The sequence below is a fragment of the Mustela nivalis genome (genome assembly GCF_964662115.1).
Source record: "Mustela nivalis genome assembly, chromosome: 7".
NCBI lineage: Eukaryota > Metazoa > Chordata > Mammalia > Carnivora > Mustelidae > Mustela > Mustela nivalis.
The window spans coordinates 107,392,608-107,409,178 of NC_139026.1; the positions used below are offsets into that span (position 1 = coordinate 107,392,608).

Consider the following 16,571-nt stretch of genomic DNA (forward strand, 5'->3'; position numbering starts at 1 on the left):
TTTCCTTCCCACAGTCAGCCATCTCAGAGAAGGGACAACTATGACCTATTTTTACACAGTTCAGAAATACACTGATATTAGCTTTGCTCAGGGACACCCACGGATAAGACAAAGGCCAGTTAAAAAATTAATCTCAAGTGAAAGGCTCCCAACCAGGGGAGCCTGGGTGGCTCAGTGGGTTAAAGCCTCTGCCTTCAGCTCAGGTCATGATCCCAGGGTCCTGGGATGAAGCCCACATTGGGCTCTCTGCTCAGCAGGGAGCCTGCTTCCTCCTCTCTCTCTGCCTGCCTCTCTGCCTACTTGTGATCTCTGTCAAATAAATAAATATTTTTTAAAAAAGAAAATATATGTCCACACAAAAGCTACACAGGAATGTTCATAGCAACATTATTCATAATAGCATGAAGGGGAAACAACCCAAAGGGCCATCAACTGATGACAGAAACACAGCAGCAGCATATCCATCAATAGAATGTTAATTTGGCAATAAAAAGGAATGAAGTGCTACAATATGGATGAACCTTGAAAACATTATGCTAAGTGAAAGGAGACACTCATAAAGGACCACATGAAATATTCAGAATAGGCAAATCCACAGAGATGGAAAGTAAACTGGTAGTTGCCTGGGCTGAAGGGGTCGGAGGAAATCGGAAGTGACTGCTAATGGGTATGAGATTTCTTTCGGGAGTCATGAAAATTTTCTAAAACTGATCGTAAGGATGGTTGCAGATGTCAATGAATAGATTTTAAATCACTGAACTGGGGCACCTGGGTGGCTCAGTAGGTTAAACCTCTGCCTTAGGTTCGGGTCATGATCTCAGGGTCCTGGGATGGAGCCCCCCATCAATCAGGCTCTCTGCTCAGTGGGAGGCCTGCTTCCCCCCCCCCGCCATCTCTCTCCCTGCCTCTCTGCCTACCTGTGCTCTCTCTGTCAAGTAAATAAATAAAATCTTTAAAAAATATATAATTTCCTTTGCTGTACAGAGCCTTTAATTTTGATGTAGGCCCAACAGTTTATTTTTGCTTTTGTTTCCCTTGCCTCAGGGCACTTATCTAGAAAAATGTTCCTACATTTGGTATCTGAGAACTTACTGCTGTCTGTGTTCTTTTCTGGGATGTTTATGGTGTCAGGTCTCACACTTAGGTCCTTAATCCATTTTGAACTTACTTTTGTGATTGGTGTAAGAAAGTGGTCCATTTTCATTATTTTCCATGTTGCTGTCTAGTTTTCCCAACACCATTTATTAAAGAGACACTCTTTCCCACTGGATATTCTTTCCTGCTTTGTCAAAGATTAATTGGCCATATAATTGTGGGTTCATTTCTGGATTTTTCTATTTGGTTCCATTGGTCCATGTGTCTTTTTTTTTGCCAGTACATACCCTTTTGATTACTACCGCTTTGTAATACAACTTGAAGTCCAGAATTGTGATGCCTTCAGCTTTGCTTTTCTTTTTCAAGATTGCTATGGCTATTCAGGGCCTTCTGTGGTTCCATACAAAGTTTAGGGCTGTTTGTTCCAGCTCTATGAAAAATGCTGTTGGTATTTTGATAGGGATTGCATTAAATGTGTAGATTGCTTTGATAGTATAGACATTCTTACAATACTTGTTCTTCCAATCCATGAGTATGGAATGTCTTTCCATTTCTTTGTATCATCTTCAATTTCTGTCACCAGTGTTTTACAGTTTTCAGAGTACAGATCTTTAAGCCCTTTGGTTAGGTGTGTTCCGAGGTATCTTATTATTTTTGGTGCAACTGTAAATGGGATTGCGTTCTTAATTTCTCTTTCTGCTGCTTCATTGCTGGTGTACAGAAATGCAACAGATTTCTGTACATTAATTTTGTATCCTACAACTTTACTGAATTCATTTATCTGTTCTAGCAGATTTTTGGTGGAGTCCTTGGGTTTTTTCTTTTTTAAAGATTTTATATATTTTTTAAAGATTTTTATTTATTTATTTGATAGAGATCACAAGTAGGCAGAAGGCAGGCAGAGAGAGAGGGAGAAGCAGGCTCCCCGCTGAGCAGAGAGCCCTATGTGGGGCTCGATCCCAGGACCCTGAGATCACGACCCGAGCTGAAGGCAGAGGCTTAAACCACTGAGCCACCCAGGCGCCCCAAAGATTTTATATTTTTATATGACAGGGAGACACAGCGAGAGAGGGAACACAAGCAGGGGGAATGGAAGAGGGAGAAGCAGGCTTCCCGCCGAGTAGGGAGCGCAGTGAGGGGCTCAATTCCGGGACCCTGGGATCATGACCTGAGGTTAAGGCAGACGCTCAACAACTGAGCCACCCAGATGCCCCTAGATTTCCTATATATAGTATCATATCATTTGCAAACAGAGAAGTTTTACTTCTTCCTTACCAATTTGGATGCCTTCTATTTTTTTCTGTCATCTGACTGCTGTGGCTAGGACATCCAGTACTATGTTGAATAAAAGGGGTGACAGTGGACATCCTTGTTCTTTTTTCTTAAGGGAAAAAAGATTTCCCTTAAGGGAAAATCTCTTTGTTTTTCCCCATTAAGGATGATATTAGCTCCACAGGGGTTTTTCCTACATGGCCCTTATTATGTTGAGGTATGTTCCCTCTGGACCCACTTTGTTGAGGGTTTTGTTTTGTTTTATCATGAATGGATGCTGAACTTCATCAAATGCTATTTCTGCCTCTATTAAAACAACCATATGGTTTTTTAGCCTTTCTTTTATTGATGTGATATATTATGTGGATTTGCAAATACTGAACCACCCTTGCAACCTAGGAATAAATCCCACTTGAGCATGGTGAATAATTATTTAAATGTATTGCTGAATTCAGTTTGCTATTTTTGTTTGTTTGTTTTTAGGATCTTTGCATCTATGTTCATCAGAGATAATTGTCCTGTAGGGGTTTTTTTTGTTTTTTGTTTTTTGTTTTTTGGGTTTTTTTGGTGGCATCTTTATCTGGTTTTGATATCAGGGTAATGCTGGTCTTTAGGAATGAACTTAGACGTTTTCCTTCCTCTTCTATTTTTTGGAATAGTTGAGAAGAATAGGTATTAGCTCTTCTTCAAGTGTTTGGTAGAACACTGTGAAACCATCTGGTCCTGGATTTTTGTTTGTTGGGAGTTCTTGGGCTATCGATTCTGATTACTGATTTTTTTGGTTACTTATTTGCTGGTAATTGGTGTGCTCAATGTTCTATTTCTTCCTGTTTCAGTTTTGGTAAGTTACATGTTCCTAGGAATTTATCCACTTCTTTCAGGTTGCAATTTGTTGGTATGCAGTTTTTCATAATATTCCCTTTTCACTGTTTTTCTGTGGTGTTGGTTGCTATTTCTCCTCTCATTTGTGATTTTATTTATTTGAACCCTTTTTCTTTTTTTTCTTGACAAGTCTGGCTACAGGTTCATCAATTTTATTGATTTTTTTTTTTTTTTTCAAAGAACCAGCTCCTGGTTTCATTGAGCTCTTCTATTGTTTTTTCTAGTTCCTTTATCATTTACTTCTGCTCTCATCTTTATTATTTCCTTCCTTCTGCTAGTTTTAGGGGTTTTATATGGCTATTCTTTTTCTAGCTTCTTTACGTATAAGGTCAGGTTGTATATTTGAGGTTTTTCTTGCTTCTTGAAGTAGGCTATTGCTATAAACTTGCCACTTAGAATAGCTTTGGCTGTATCCCAAAGGTTTTGAACACTGTGTTTTCATTTCCATTTTATTTCCATGCACTTTTTAATCTCTTCTTACATTTCCTGGTTGATCCATTCATTATTTAGAAGCATGTTATTTAACTTCCATGTATGCATGGTCTTTTCCAGAGGAAAAAAAACCCAGAGATTTTTTTCTTGTGGCTGACTTCTAGTTTCATAGTGTTGTGATCAGAAAAGATGCACAGTATGACTTTGATTTTTATGAATTTGTTGAGGCTTGTTTTGTGGCCTCATATGTGATCTAGTCTGGAGAATGTTCCATGTGCATTTGAAAAGAATGTGTATTCTGCTGTTTTAGGACAGAATATTCTGAATTTCATCTGGTCCACGGTCTCATTCAAAGCCACTGTTACCTTCTTGATTTTGTGTTTGGATGATCTGTCCATTGATGTAGTAGGGTGTTAAAGTTCCCTACCATTATTGTATTATTTTCAATTAGTTCTTTTATGTTTGCTTTTAACGTTTTTATGTATTTGGGTGCTCCCAGGTGGGGAGCATAAATATTTAGAATTGTTATATCATCTTGTTGGATTGTCCCCTTTATGATTATATAGTGTCCTTCTTTGTCTCTTGTTAACAATACATGTTTTAAAGTCTATTATTTTGTCTGATATAAGTATTGCCCTGGTCATCTGGAGGAGAGGCAGCAGCCTCCAAAGAAACTAGGCATGCATGACTGGGAAGGGGTAGGCCCATCCCAGTGAGGGTAGGCAGGGCTTGGTGTAAGCAAGTTAGGTAGCAAGTGTCAGTGCTGCACTGGTTCCCACAGGTGGCTGTGCGCTTATACTAAGGGGCAGAGGAGGGAAATGGTGCCTGCCAGTATCTCCTGAAGGGGTGTCTCCACCAACACTGTCTCTCTGGGAAATGCTCGAAGATGAACAACTAACTTCCTCGTTGTGTGCTCTGGCACTCTTCAGATTGCTGTTTCCACTCTGTATGTCCATGGGTTGTTTGCCCTCCTTTCCTCCAAGAGCAGCACAGTGCCCTCCAGGCTCTCCCTGAACCAAGCCCACTGACCTTTAGAACTCCAGGCTTTAAGCCTTGCTGGTTGCAGGAACTCATGAAATTCAGCACCTCTTGCTTTCCAAACCAACTGCTATGGGGATTTGTTTACCCCTACATTTCCCTGTGTGTTAATCTGTCTCTTGCCCTTCTCCATGAATGCAGCTCCCTCCTCACCACAGCAGCCATGACCCGTTTCTCCCCCAAACCATGTCTCCACATTTCTACCTTCTTCAATTGTGGCCTTTTCTCTACCTTTAGTTGTGGAATATGTTCTGCCAGTCCTCAGAGCAACTTCTGGGGTATTGAGGATGATTTGATAGTTATCTAGTTGTATTCGTGGGGTGAGATGAACCCAAGGTCTTCCTACTCTGTTGCCATCTTCCCTTCCTACACCCACTGTTCGCTTTAAATGGGTGAATAGTATGGTTTGTTGATTATATGCCTATAAAGCTACTATTAAAAAAATTCTTTGGTTTGTGAAGGACGTATTTTCTTTGTTTTCTAAAATGTTAACCATTTTTTCTTTTGTAGCAAAAAAGCATAAAACCTCACAATCATGGATATTTTCACTTGGTAGTATGTTTGCAAATGCCACTTTTATGCCAAAAATTCAGCTTATATTAATATATGTTTTACAATGGAGTTCAAAGATTTCTCCCAAACTTGTTGAAAAAATAAACTGGACCTACTAAAGGGATATAATCTGCCAAACTGACACATCCTAGATCTTAGTCAAGAAAGTGCTTAATGGGGTGCCTCAGTTAAATGCCTGCCTTCAGCTCAGGTCATGATCCCAGGATCCTGGGATCGAGTCCTGCATCAGGCTCCCTGCTCAGTGGGGAGTATGCCTCTCCCTCTAGACTTCCCCCTGCTCATGTTTACTCACGTACTCTCTTTCTCTCTGTCTCTCTCCAAGAAAATAAAATCTTTTTTTTTTTAAGTGTTTAATGGGTTTTATGGTCAAGATGCAACTTGTTGGGATGTAAAAAGGCATTAAATCACCTGGTTTCTCAGAAGGGCCAGTCCTCAGGAAAAACAAAACAAAACAAAACAACCATAGCCATCACTTCGTAGGGCAGTGTAGAAGGGGAGAACTCGGTATCTACAGTAAGGGATAAAGAACTAGACTAAGAATCAGAAAATCTAGGTTTGCCACTACATAGCTAGATGACTTGGGATAACTTAGCTTCTGATTAAATGAAGGTTGTCTTTGCTCTGACTCCTCCACATCAATCACTTTCTTTTGTCATAACAATAGTGGTAGTAAAATAATAGGGAAATGCCACAATCACATTCCTATTATAGACAGGGAAACAGAGGCAGAGGAAAGAAAAGCTGTACTCCCCCTTTCCCAGCCAGATGTGGCAGAGTTGAGATTCAGAATCCGGCAAGAACCCGGGTTTCAGAGCTATGTTCTGACCCCCTTTACCATGGCTGCTGCCACACCCTGTGCTCCTGCCATCTGTTCTGGTTTTCATAACATATCATGATTTTATACCCAATACCTTTGCACATGTTCTTTCTTCCACCCAAGTGTGTCACCTTACCAGCAATGTGACCATGGACAAATTATCTAGCCTGTCTGAGAGGCTATGTATAATTACAAATGTAATATATAGAATTTTCATACATGTAAATGGAGAGACTAATATGTACAAATGCTGCAAAGTACTGTTATAAATATCTAAGTTTACTTATTTTTTTATTAGTCTCTGTACCCAATGTGGGGCTTGAACTCATGATCCCAAGATCAAGAGTCAAACGCTCTTCCAACTGAGCCAGCCTAGTGCCCCTATAAATTTTAAATTAATTGAGATAATGTATGGCAAGTGCCTGACATATAAGAGACATTCAAAATGTCAGTCTGCAGCTGCTGACAAATGTTCCAGTAAACAGGAGGCCACACATCCTTCCTGGCTCAGCTTAATTGTTCTCTTTTGATGCCTTTCTTGTCCCTTCTCAGTGCCCCAGCAATGTAATTCTATTTCTCCCTGGTTTTTACTCTTGCATATACTACATTATAACTCCAGGTCAGGCCATCAGCCAAACCATCTCTCCATAAGTCTTCCTGCTTCTACACTTGCCTCGCCCCCACCTTCAATTAATTCCTTATGGTGCAGCGTAATTCTTCTTAGTTTTCCCATTAAGCCCAAATTGGGTGATAATATTCCTCAGATCAAATTCCCTCATAGGTTTTAGTTATTTTTCAAATAAAGTCCAAGTTCCTAATATGACCTATACTGGCCTATATAATCAGAGCCCACTCACCCCTCCAGGCTCACCTCGCTAGTCCCTCTTCCCACCTTATCCGCTCATACTGTGTTGGCCAGCCATTCTGGACTGGCCAGCTCTATCTCCTGCATCAGGTTGTAGCTTAGACATCACTCTCCCTGGAAAGCTTTCCAAACCTTCAGCTCTGGGTTGGTACCCCTCTCAATGCTCTCTTGGCTATTTAAGTACATGATGGCTCAATTAGAATAAACACTTCAGGAGGGCAGGACCCCTTGTGTACTGTTGTAGCCTATGTGCCTATAACAATGTCCAGTATTTAGTATATACTCAACACTTATTTTCTAAATGAATGAATATGTGACTGTGTTTGAATGTACATCTGGTCTACCATTCTGTGATAGAACATCCTGATTCACACATCCCAGGCCTATAATGCCTACCTATGACTAAGGAGGCACCCAATAAATACTTACTCATGACCGGGTTTCTGTCTTCTCACCTGAAAAGGGGACACTTAATTTCTTCCCATAAAAATCATTTTTCTAAGAAGGAAAGAAAACTACAAGAGCTCTCTAGGGTGTACAGGAATATTTGTGGAAGTGGTAACTCCAACTGGCAGAAAGTAGGCGCTAGTGAGGAAAGTATTAACTTAAGTATATTTTGATCCCACTTGTATTCCTCGTCAGCCATCACTAGATCAATAAATCTGTGACATGGAGGCCGAGTAGGGGTGTTGAGTGGCAACTTTGTCAAAAGAAGGGAGTGGGAACTAAAAATAAGATGTCAAAAAGAAATAGTCACATGTAGTAGCTAATGCTGCTGATAATTTATATGTAATTATCTTGTTTTTCTCAGGCAAGAGGGTAAATATTATTGTGGTTGACAATAATCAATTCTCAGATGTCAAAGATGTCTAATATTGTCATCTCTGTAAAGCCATAAGCCACATTCCAAGCAATTTTGAACCATCACCATCTAGATTGTTAACCGACAATGAAAGCAAGGAAAGGAAGAGATTATACGTGGCTAAGATGATTAACTGCCTTACCTTCGTTACCAATCCTTACCATGTTTTTGGAGAATCTCCTGGAGATCTGGCTTAGACACAGTCTCCAAAGTGCTTTCTCCATCAACACTTTCTTCAGTATCTTCTTCTGTAGCAGAGGAGCCTACTGAGAGAACATGAAGTTTGGTTTCCAAATCTTGAGCATCTGGCTTCAAGAAGGCAGCTGGACCATCAATGCCTAGGGTCCAAAAGAGAAGAGAAAAGAGGAAAGTATTATCTGTTATTTGGTGGGTTGTTTTGGTATATGTGATCAGAATTAAGAACCATCCAAGCATTTCACTTCTCTTTCCTTAACATCCATGGGGATGTTTGTTAATAGAGCAACTCAGACTGGTGTTCATTTTATTAACATGTTCTGACTGTTACTAAATAAAATTTACCTGATGTCATGCTTTAGAAACTAAAGACTAAGAACGTGAAAACAAAGTAGGTCTGCCAAAGTTCAGATCCTGTCCAAGTCAACAGCTCACCACCGCACGCAGTCGTTGAGTCCTGGTTATTAGAAGACTGGGTGTTCTCTACTACTCCTGGTGTCATGGCTAACTCTGCCATGACATGACATGACATTCAAGACCGTAAGTTCCTCAAACAGACCATTCTGGACTAAACCATTTGGCAATGAAAACAACAGCTCTAGGATAAGTACAAACATCAGGGTATCTTCCACTAATTAAACCATTGCTTTTATTTTCACTCTAAGACCCAGAATGTGGGTCTTAGAAGGTACCTAGTAATGATGCTAATATTGTCCCTTTGGTCCATCTGAGAATCTTTCTGCCTTCTCCTATCTTTATGAAAACTGTGCCCTAGTGGGAAGAGATGCTGCCTAACACACACCATGTAAGATGACATCGTTCTGTGGGGTATGAGGTTCCACCAAAGGAGTTTGCTCCTCGCTACCTCTTGGCTTTGATCGACGAAGCCTTGCTTCTGGATTTGGCTGTACCATGAGTGGCTCAAGGCGCTTTTTTCTCTGCTTCTTCTCCAGCAGTGCTCTCTAGGAGGAAAAAAAAAAAAAAAGTAATACTATAGCTAGAAGAGTTACAACAAGACCTAGTTGCTTTGAATATTTATTGTTTTTCACTAATTCTCACAAACCTCTTATAAACTAATTTATCCTACTTGAGACATGAGAAAATTGAGGCACAGAGAGGGACAAGGATTCACTCATTTCATTTAATAAATATTTACCAAACACCTTTAAAGGTCTATTTAAAATGATACAAATGCATTTCTAGCCAAGCTGAGTCCACGATCCAAGTTTACTTAAAACATTTATAGTACGGTGCCTGAGTGGCTCAGCTGGTTAAGCAACTGCCTTCAGCTCAGGTCATGATCCTGGAGACCCAGGACTGAGTCCCACATAGGGCTCCCTGGTCAGTGGGGAGTCTGCTGCTCTCTTTGACTCTCCCCACCTCATGCTCTCTCTTTCTCATTCTCTCTCTCAAATAAATAAAATCTTAAAAATAAAATAAAATATTCACAGTAATTATATAATTATCCAAGCATGGTCACAAGCTTAAAATACATGAACAGTTATACATAAGGGAAAAGATGAAGAAATACATGAATGGTGATTACTTTGGGTGGCAGAATATGGATTTTTCTCCTTTTTCTATGTTTTTTGTAAACTTTCTTATTTTTTTTTAAGATTTATCTATTTATTTACTTGACAGACAGAGATCACAAGTAGGCGGAGAGGCAGGCAGAGACAGAGAGAGGAGGAACCAGGCTCCCCGCTGAGCAGAGAGCCCCAAGTGGGGCTCGATCCTAGGACTCTGGGATCATGACCTGAGCCGAAGACAGAGGCTTTAACCCACTGAGCCACCCAGGCGCCCCATAAACTTTCTTACTTTTATAATTGAAAGAAAAAAATAAAACGTATTATCCTCTAAACCTCAAATTATTTTCCTATTTTAATCAGCTAGAGAGCAGTAAGTTTTGTTTTCTTGCTCATTTTTACATAATTAGAAATCTAACAAATCTGGGCCAAGCATAAAAAGGGGAAAAAAATTACAGTTGGAACATTCCAAATAGAAAGTAATCAGCACTGTGGCTAAAGTGACATCAAGAATATGGTATCAAAGAAAGTCAGGAAAAAAAGCATGAGAGACTGAAAAAAAAATCCAGCAAGATGAAAAGGAAGGTACTAGCACAAATATTATTTTTATGCTTTGGCAAATAAGAGCTTATAATACCTGGAAATTAATTATGGATCTGGGATATTTCAGAATAGGAAAATGCCAAGCCCCAAGCTAAAAAATTAAGCCATGATTCCAAACCAAAAATATTATAACCTATTTATTGTTCCTTAGGCAAAAACTATTTACTTCTTTTCATTGATAGAGCTTTTAAAGCGTGCTACTAGAAAGAAGAGTCCCTACAAGGGGTAAGACTATCAGTAGGAAAGAAAATACATTTTCCACAATGGGGCTGGTGAAAGCTTGTGGATAAATTCAGAGGACATAGAAGAAACAGAACTATTCTTTGCCCAGCCTTGTGAATAAGAAAAAATACTAGGGAGCTAATAATGTGCCCAAATGGACTATCCTGTCAAGAAAGAATAAAGGTGGGGCACCTGGGTGGTTTGGTCATTAGGCATCTGACTTCTGCTCAGAGTCTGGGATCCAGCCCCATATCAGGCTCCTTGCTCAACAAGAAGCCTGCTTCTCCCTCTCCCACTCCCCCTGCTGGTGTTCCCTGTCTTGCTGTCTCTCTCTCTCTTTCCTCTCTCTCTCTGTCAAATAAATAAATAAAATCTAAAAACGAAACAAAGGGAGAGAGGGAGGGAGGGAGAAAGGAAGGAAGGAAGGGAAAGAAAGAATAAAGGTTAGAGCAATCTGGGAAGGAATAATTGAAGTTTCTTTTTTTTTTTTTTTTTAAGATTTTATTTATTTGACAGAGACAGCGAGAGAGGGAACACAAGTGGGGGGAGAGGGAGAAGCAGGCTTCTCCGCAGGGTGGGTAGCCTCATGTGGGGCTTGATCCCAGGACCCTTGGATCATGACCAGAGCCTAAGCCAGCCACCCAGGTGCCCCAGTAATTGAAGTTTCTGAGATTATTTTGAAACTCGTGAATTAATATGAATAGATGGACCTTAACATATAGATGGAACACAGAATACATATTTGGTTACAATGAGCTTCTCCCCAAAGAGCTTGCTGATATGGTTCTTCTAGCAACTGTGAAGTTTTGCATAGGGGATATGCTGAAGAGATGGGAAATACAAACAAGGAGACATGAGAACCACATCTGCTCATGTGGCCAGCCTCCGATAGTCTCATAACCGGCAACAACTGAAGAAGCAAAAACACAGGCCACAGCTAACCCATTTTTTTAACGTATATAAAGAACAATGTTCTGTGAACAAGGGGACATCTGGGTCGCCTGGGTGCCACAGTTAAGTGCCCACCTCTTGATTTCAGCTCAGGCCACGATCTCAGGGTCATGAGATGGAGGCCAGTGTCAGGCTTCACATTCAGCTGGGGAGGCGGGTGTCTGCTTAAGATTCTCTCTCCTTCTGCCCCTCTCCCCACTCATACTCCCTCCTCCCTCCATCTAAGAAAGAAAGAAAAGAAAAAAGAGAGGGGAGGGGAGGGGAGGGAGGGGAAGGGGTACTGGTCCAGAAAAGGAAAGCCAACGAACAAGAATTTGGCAGAGTTTATCCAACCTGTCCAAAAACATAAATGCTGAATCTAGAAGACAATTCTATTTACTGGGAGAGCTTATTCTCTTTGTGGACAGGAAACTATGTAAGACTTCTTTGTGGCCTTGATGAAATATCCCTCAGGATAATTTCATTTCCTCAGGTTCCCTGCTTACTAATAAGCCTTCTAATTGTCAATTAACTTCTTAGGTATCCTATTTCCGGGAACAGGGAACCATGACCAGCAGAGATGGATGTATTCTGGAAAAGCTGGAGTTCTCATTGTAAATTAATAAATTAGTGTCTGGTTTCATAACCGATCATTGTGAATTTGACTAGCGTGAGTTTGTGTGAGGACCTGGTTGGTTACACTTGGGTTCACTGACAAAACCAAGTTTTTAGACCTGCAAAGGGCAGACTAGACAGACTCTCAGCCACAGTGATCCTGTGACTGCATCTGGCAAAGCCTTTCTCTATCAACATCAACACTGATCAAACTCATTTAGGTCAACAACTTGAGGGAAAACAACCACCAACCAACCATAGATCTGAGTTGTGAAGCCCAGGGCTACAGGGCTGCATTACAGCACTAAATATATCCTGCTGTTGTCCAAGTTTGTAAACATGAAAAAAAATAAAGTAACTACCAAATTGCCATCTTGGTGAAACGTGTTCCCTGATTCAGAATTTTCTCACATAGTTTGAATGAGGGAGGAGGGAGGTGTTAATTGAGCTAAGATGCAACCATGTCAATTCGCTTTCATACACATTTTACCTTCCCCAAAAAAGCTGTCAGTGAGGCTGCATAAACAACGTTAAAGGAAGGATGGGCTGTCAGGAAGAGAGCCGTAGGTGACTGTTTGATGCCCTAAATGCAATCGAAATATGTTGCTTTCGGGGCTGTTTTTAAGTGGCACATAAGCCTGTAAATTTCCCAATTCCCTCGGAAACTGAACAGTAACTCCAAGAATCCATCTTCTCCAGAATGTGGTGGTAAATCCTATTATCATTCCCTGGGAGCAAAATACTGAATGCTAATTCCAAAATAAGTGAGGAAATAAAGGAGATTAGATGGGGGGGCAGGGATTCCCACAAAGAGCTTCGTTTTATAAAATAATAAAGCGCAGGCAAGCCTCAAATTCATGAGCCTGACATCACTGATTTCTCAATTTTCCAGAAAGACTCCCTAGAGCTAATGGGTAGGTTACAGTCTGAAGCTTGTGGGTTAGACCTGGCTGACCACAAGGTAGATCCAGCAAGATCAGAGTGGCTGCCAGCAATCTAAGAGTTTGGCTAAAAACACCAAATCTTTCTGGCACACAAAGTGAGATCATAAGGCGGTGAGGCTAAAATTTTTAAATCACACTTTTTAAAATATCAATTCAACACACCAATGACCACCTCTCTTAGAATGATAGGTACAAATAGATGGGCAACCTGACCCCAAAGGAGTATGTTGTATTTTAATCCATTGTCCACCAGATGGCACAAAGGTTCTCCACCTAATGGGCATTTGGGTCTAAGGCCCATCACCGGAGGAGTCTAAAAATCTTCATGACCTGTAGCCAGCTAAGGTGACCAAGTGCCCCGAAAAAACGAGTACCCTAACGAAGCTAGTAAAAACAAAAGCAAAATATATGCAGTGAGAGAATCTTCTCAATAAATGGTGCGGGGACAACTGGATATCCACACACAGAAGACTGAAGTTGGAACCTCACACTATATATAAAAGTTAACTCGAAAGAACTCATAGGAAGTGGAAGACTCTTAGAAGAATCAGAAAACTCTTAGATGACACAGAAGCAAATCTTTATAACCTTGGGAAGTAATGATTTCTTAGATATGATACCGAAAGTGCAAGAGACAAAAAGAAAAAATAAATTAAAACTCTATGTTGAAAATGGTACCATCAAGAAAGTAAAAAGACCACCCACAGAATTGAAGAAAATATTTACAAATAATATATATATATTTTTTATTTGACACAGAGAGAGACAGTGAGAGAAGGAACACAAGCAGGGGAGTGGGAAGGGAGGAAGCAGGCTTCCTGCAGAGCAAAGAACTCGATGCCAGGCTCGATCCCAGGACCCTGGGATCATGACCCAAGCCGAAGGCAGACACTTAACGACTGAGCCACCCAAATAATATTTCTGATAAGGAGCCTGGGTCTAGACTATATAAAGAACTCTTACAGTTTAACAATGAAAAGACAATAACCCAATCTAAAAATGGGTTTTCTCCATTTCTCCATGCCTCCAAAGAGAACATACAAAGAGCCACTAAGCACATTTTAAGGCTCCATATCATTAGTCATCAGGGAAATGCAAATCAAGATCACAGTCAGATACCACTTTGTACCCACTAAAATAGCGACAGTCAAAGACAGACAATAAAGTAAGTGTTGACAATGATGTATAGAAACAAGGCCAAGGACATGGCTGGTGGGATGTGTACAATGGTTCAGGGACATTGGAAAACAGTCTGAAAGCTCCTTAACATGTTACGAGATGACCCAGGAATTCTGTTCCAATGACCTGAGGTATATTAGGTAGGCTTTGGGGTACCTATACTTAGATATACCAGCCAAGAGAAATGAAAGCACATCCGCAGAGAAGCTTGTACACGAATGCTCAGAGCAGCACTATCAGCAGTAGCCAAAGGGTGAAAACAACCCTAGTGTCTGTCAACTGATGAATGGATAAACAACATGTGGTGTAGCCACGACGGGGAATATCACTCAACAATAAGAAGACCAGAAGTACTGACAGAGGCAACAACATGGACGAACCTCTTCCTAAGTCAAGAAACTGGACACCAACGGCCACGTGGCATATGGTTTCATTTGATACAAGGTCTCAAAATCATTTGTGCACTTTAACTGGGTGTATATTTATAGTCAGTGAATTCGATCTCAGTAAAGCTGTTCAAAACCTAGAACAGAAACACAGGACAAAAGTAGTCTTATGTAAATTATCTGTAAATCTAAGATTTTTTAAATATTAAATCCTAAGATTATAGTCTCAGGGGAAAAAAGACAGATAAGAAAGAAACTAACCTACTCAGTACTACTGAAACCTGGACGATGAGTGAGTTATGAGAAGGGAAATGTCTGTGTGGAAATAAGGTAAGATAAAACTTAGAGCAAGAGTTACCTTGTGTGTCTAGGGCCACCCAAGGCAGGAAGTGGCCTAACCAGACAGTCACCTATCTCATTTGTTGCCAGGTGTATCCCTTTAGTAGCGATGAATTAATTATATGATCACACAATGATATTTACCATAAATATCATTTTACAAACTGCACTCACTCGGATTTCAAAGTCATCACGCCTCTTTTCTAATTGTAAACTTCCCACACACTTATCTGATAGGATTGTGGTGCTCAGCTGATTCTGGTTCATTAGAAATTAGTAAATTAATCGCCAGGTTTAGATTCATCACTTATGATATTGGTTAGTATGAACCAATCCTTGTGAGACTTATGAACTTTGGCTGCTTTTAGCAAACCACTTCTCAGCCTACAAAGTTCATGACCAATGACTCTCAACCTGGGGACATTCCCAAAACAGGATTTCTAAGAGGTTAATCTACCGTATACTTCAGGCAGCAGTGGGGAGAATAACGTTCCCTAGCCTCTCCCACCTCGCCTGACAATCACTGCTAGATTAAGCCAGTCACGGATATGGAGTGCATGGTCTTGGGTAGGGTGGCATGTCCTGGACTGAGAGACAGACTTCCACCAAGATCCTACTGGCCTCTGAGGCCCAGACTAAGCAGCAACCTAGCCTTCCTCAGTGTACCTCATCTCAGGTCTAATGTCCATACTCTCAGATCCTCACTTTCTATTATCTGACCTCACTTTACAGATGAAATAGTGGGACCCACAGAGTTTAAGAATCTTACCTAAAATCACCCAGCTAATTAATGGCAGAGTCAGAATGGGAACCAGAGTCTTCCGGTTCCCAGCCCAACCATTCCTTCATCCTGTAGTGCTGCCTTTTTTTTCCAGGCAATTTGAATGCTCAGTTTGTGTTTGTGGAAATTCCGTTACCCCCTGCTGAGCAACCTCCTTCTCAAGGCAGAGACAGTGCTTCAGACCCTCACAGTATTCTCACAGGCTATTTAATACCCGCATTTACACAGCAGGTCCCCAGATTTTTTTTTTTTTAAGATTTTATTTTATTTATTTATTTGACAGACAGAGATCACAAGTAGGCAGAGAGGCAGGCAGAGAGAGAGAGAGAGGAGGAAGCAGGCTCCCTGCTGAGCTGAGAGCCCGATGCGGGGCTTGATCCCAGGACCCCGGGATCATGACCTGAGCCGAAGGCAGAAGCTTTAACCCACTGAGCCACCCAGGTGCCCCCCTAGATATTTTTTAATTTAAAAAAAATTTCTATAAAATTTTATATCTGTATATTCATTAACTATCTCTGCAAGAGTACATTAGACATTAGTGACAGTCTCTGGGGGTGCCTGGGTGGCTCAGTCAGTTAAGCGTCTGGCTCCTGATTTCCACATAGGTCATAATCTCAGGGTCATGGGATCGAGCCCCACATCGGGCTCTGCACTGGGCATGGAGCCTGGAGCCTGCTTAAGATTCTCTCTGTCCCCCTTCCTCTGCCCTAAACTCCTTCCCTCAAAAAAAGAAAAAAAAAAAAAAGTCTGCAGCACATGGGTGGGTTCTGGGATGGAGTCCCTCACTGGGTTCTGTGCTCAGTGGGAAGCCTGCCTCTCTCTCTGCCTGCCATTCCCCCTGCTTGTGCTCTCTCTCTCTCTCTCTCTAGCTCACTTGCTCTCTCTCTCTCTGACAAATAAATAAATAAAACCTTGGTGGGGGGTGGGGGGGGAGTTAGTGAGTCTCCAGTAAAGAACTAAGCCAAGGAGAGGAAGAGAGACTTTTCATAAAATATCTTTTGAGTATTATTGGAAT

At 41.0% G+C, this 16,571-nt stretch overlaps 1 protein-coding gene across 8 annotated transcripts in view; it reads right to left on the minus strand.

Moving 5' to 3' along the window:
- Positions 1-16,571, minus strand: part of TULP3 (TUB like protein 3) — a 66,530-nt gene that overhangs the window by 11,709 nt on the left and 38,250 nt on the right. For 7 of the 8 annotated variants that reach the window (XR_014313636.1, XR_014313637.1, XM_082738098.1 and 4 more), the window contains 2 exons: positions 8,834-8,993; positions 7,998-8,174 (listed from right to left, as the gene is read on the minus strand). Coding sequence is in view for 6 of the 8 variants with exons in the window: in XM_082738098.1 (XP_082594224.1) it covers positions 7,998-8,174; positions 8,834-8,993 (337 nt within the window). In the remaining 2 variants the exon portion in view is untranslated. Of the gene's footprint in view, positions 1-7,997; positions 8,175-8,833; positions 8,994-14,430; positions 14,574-16,571 lie in introns of those variants that run through there. The other variant, XM_082738103.1, reaches the window with a different exon arrangement.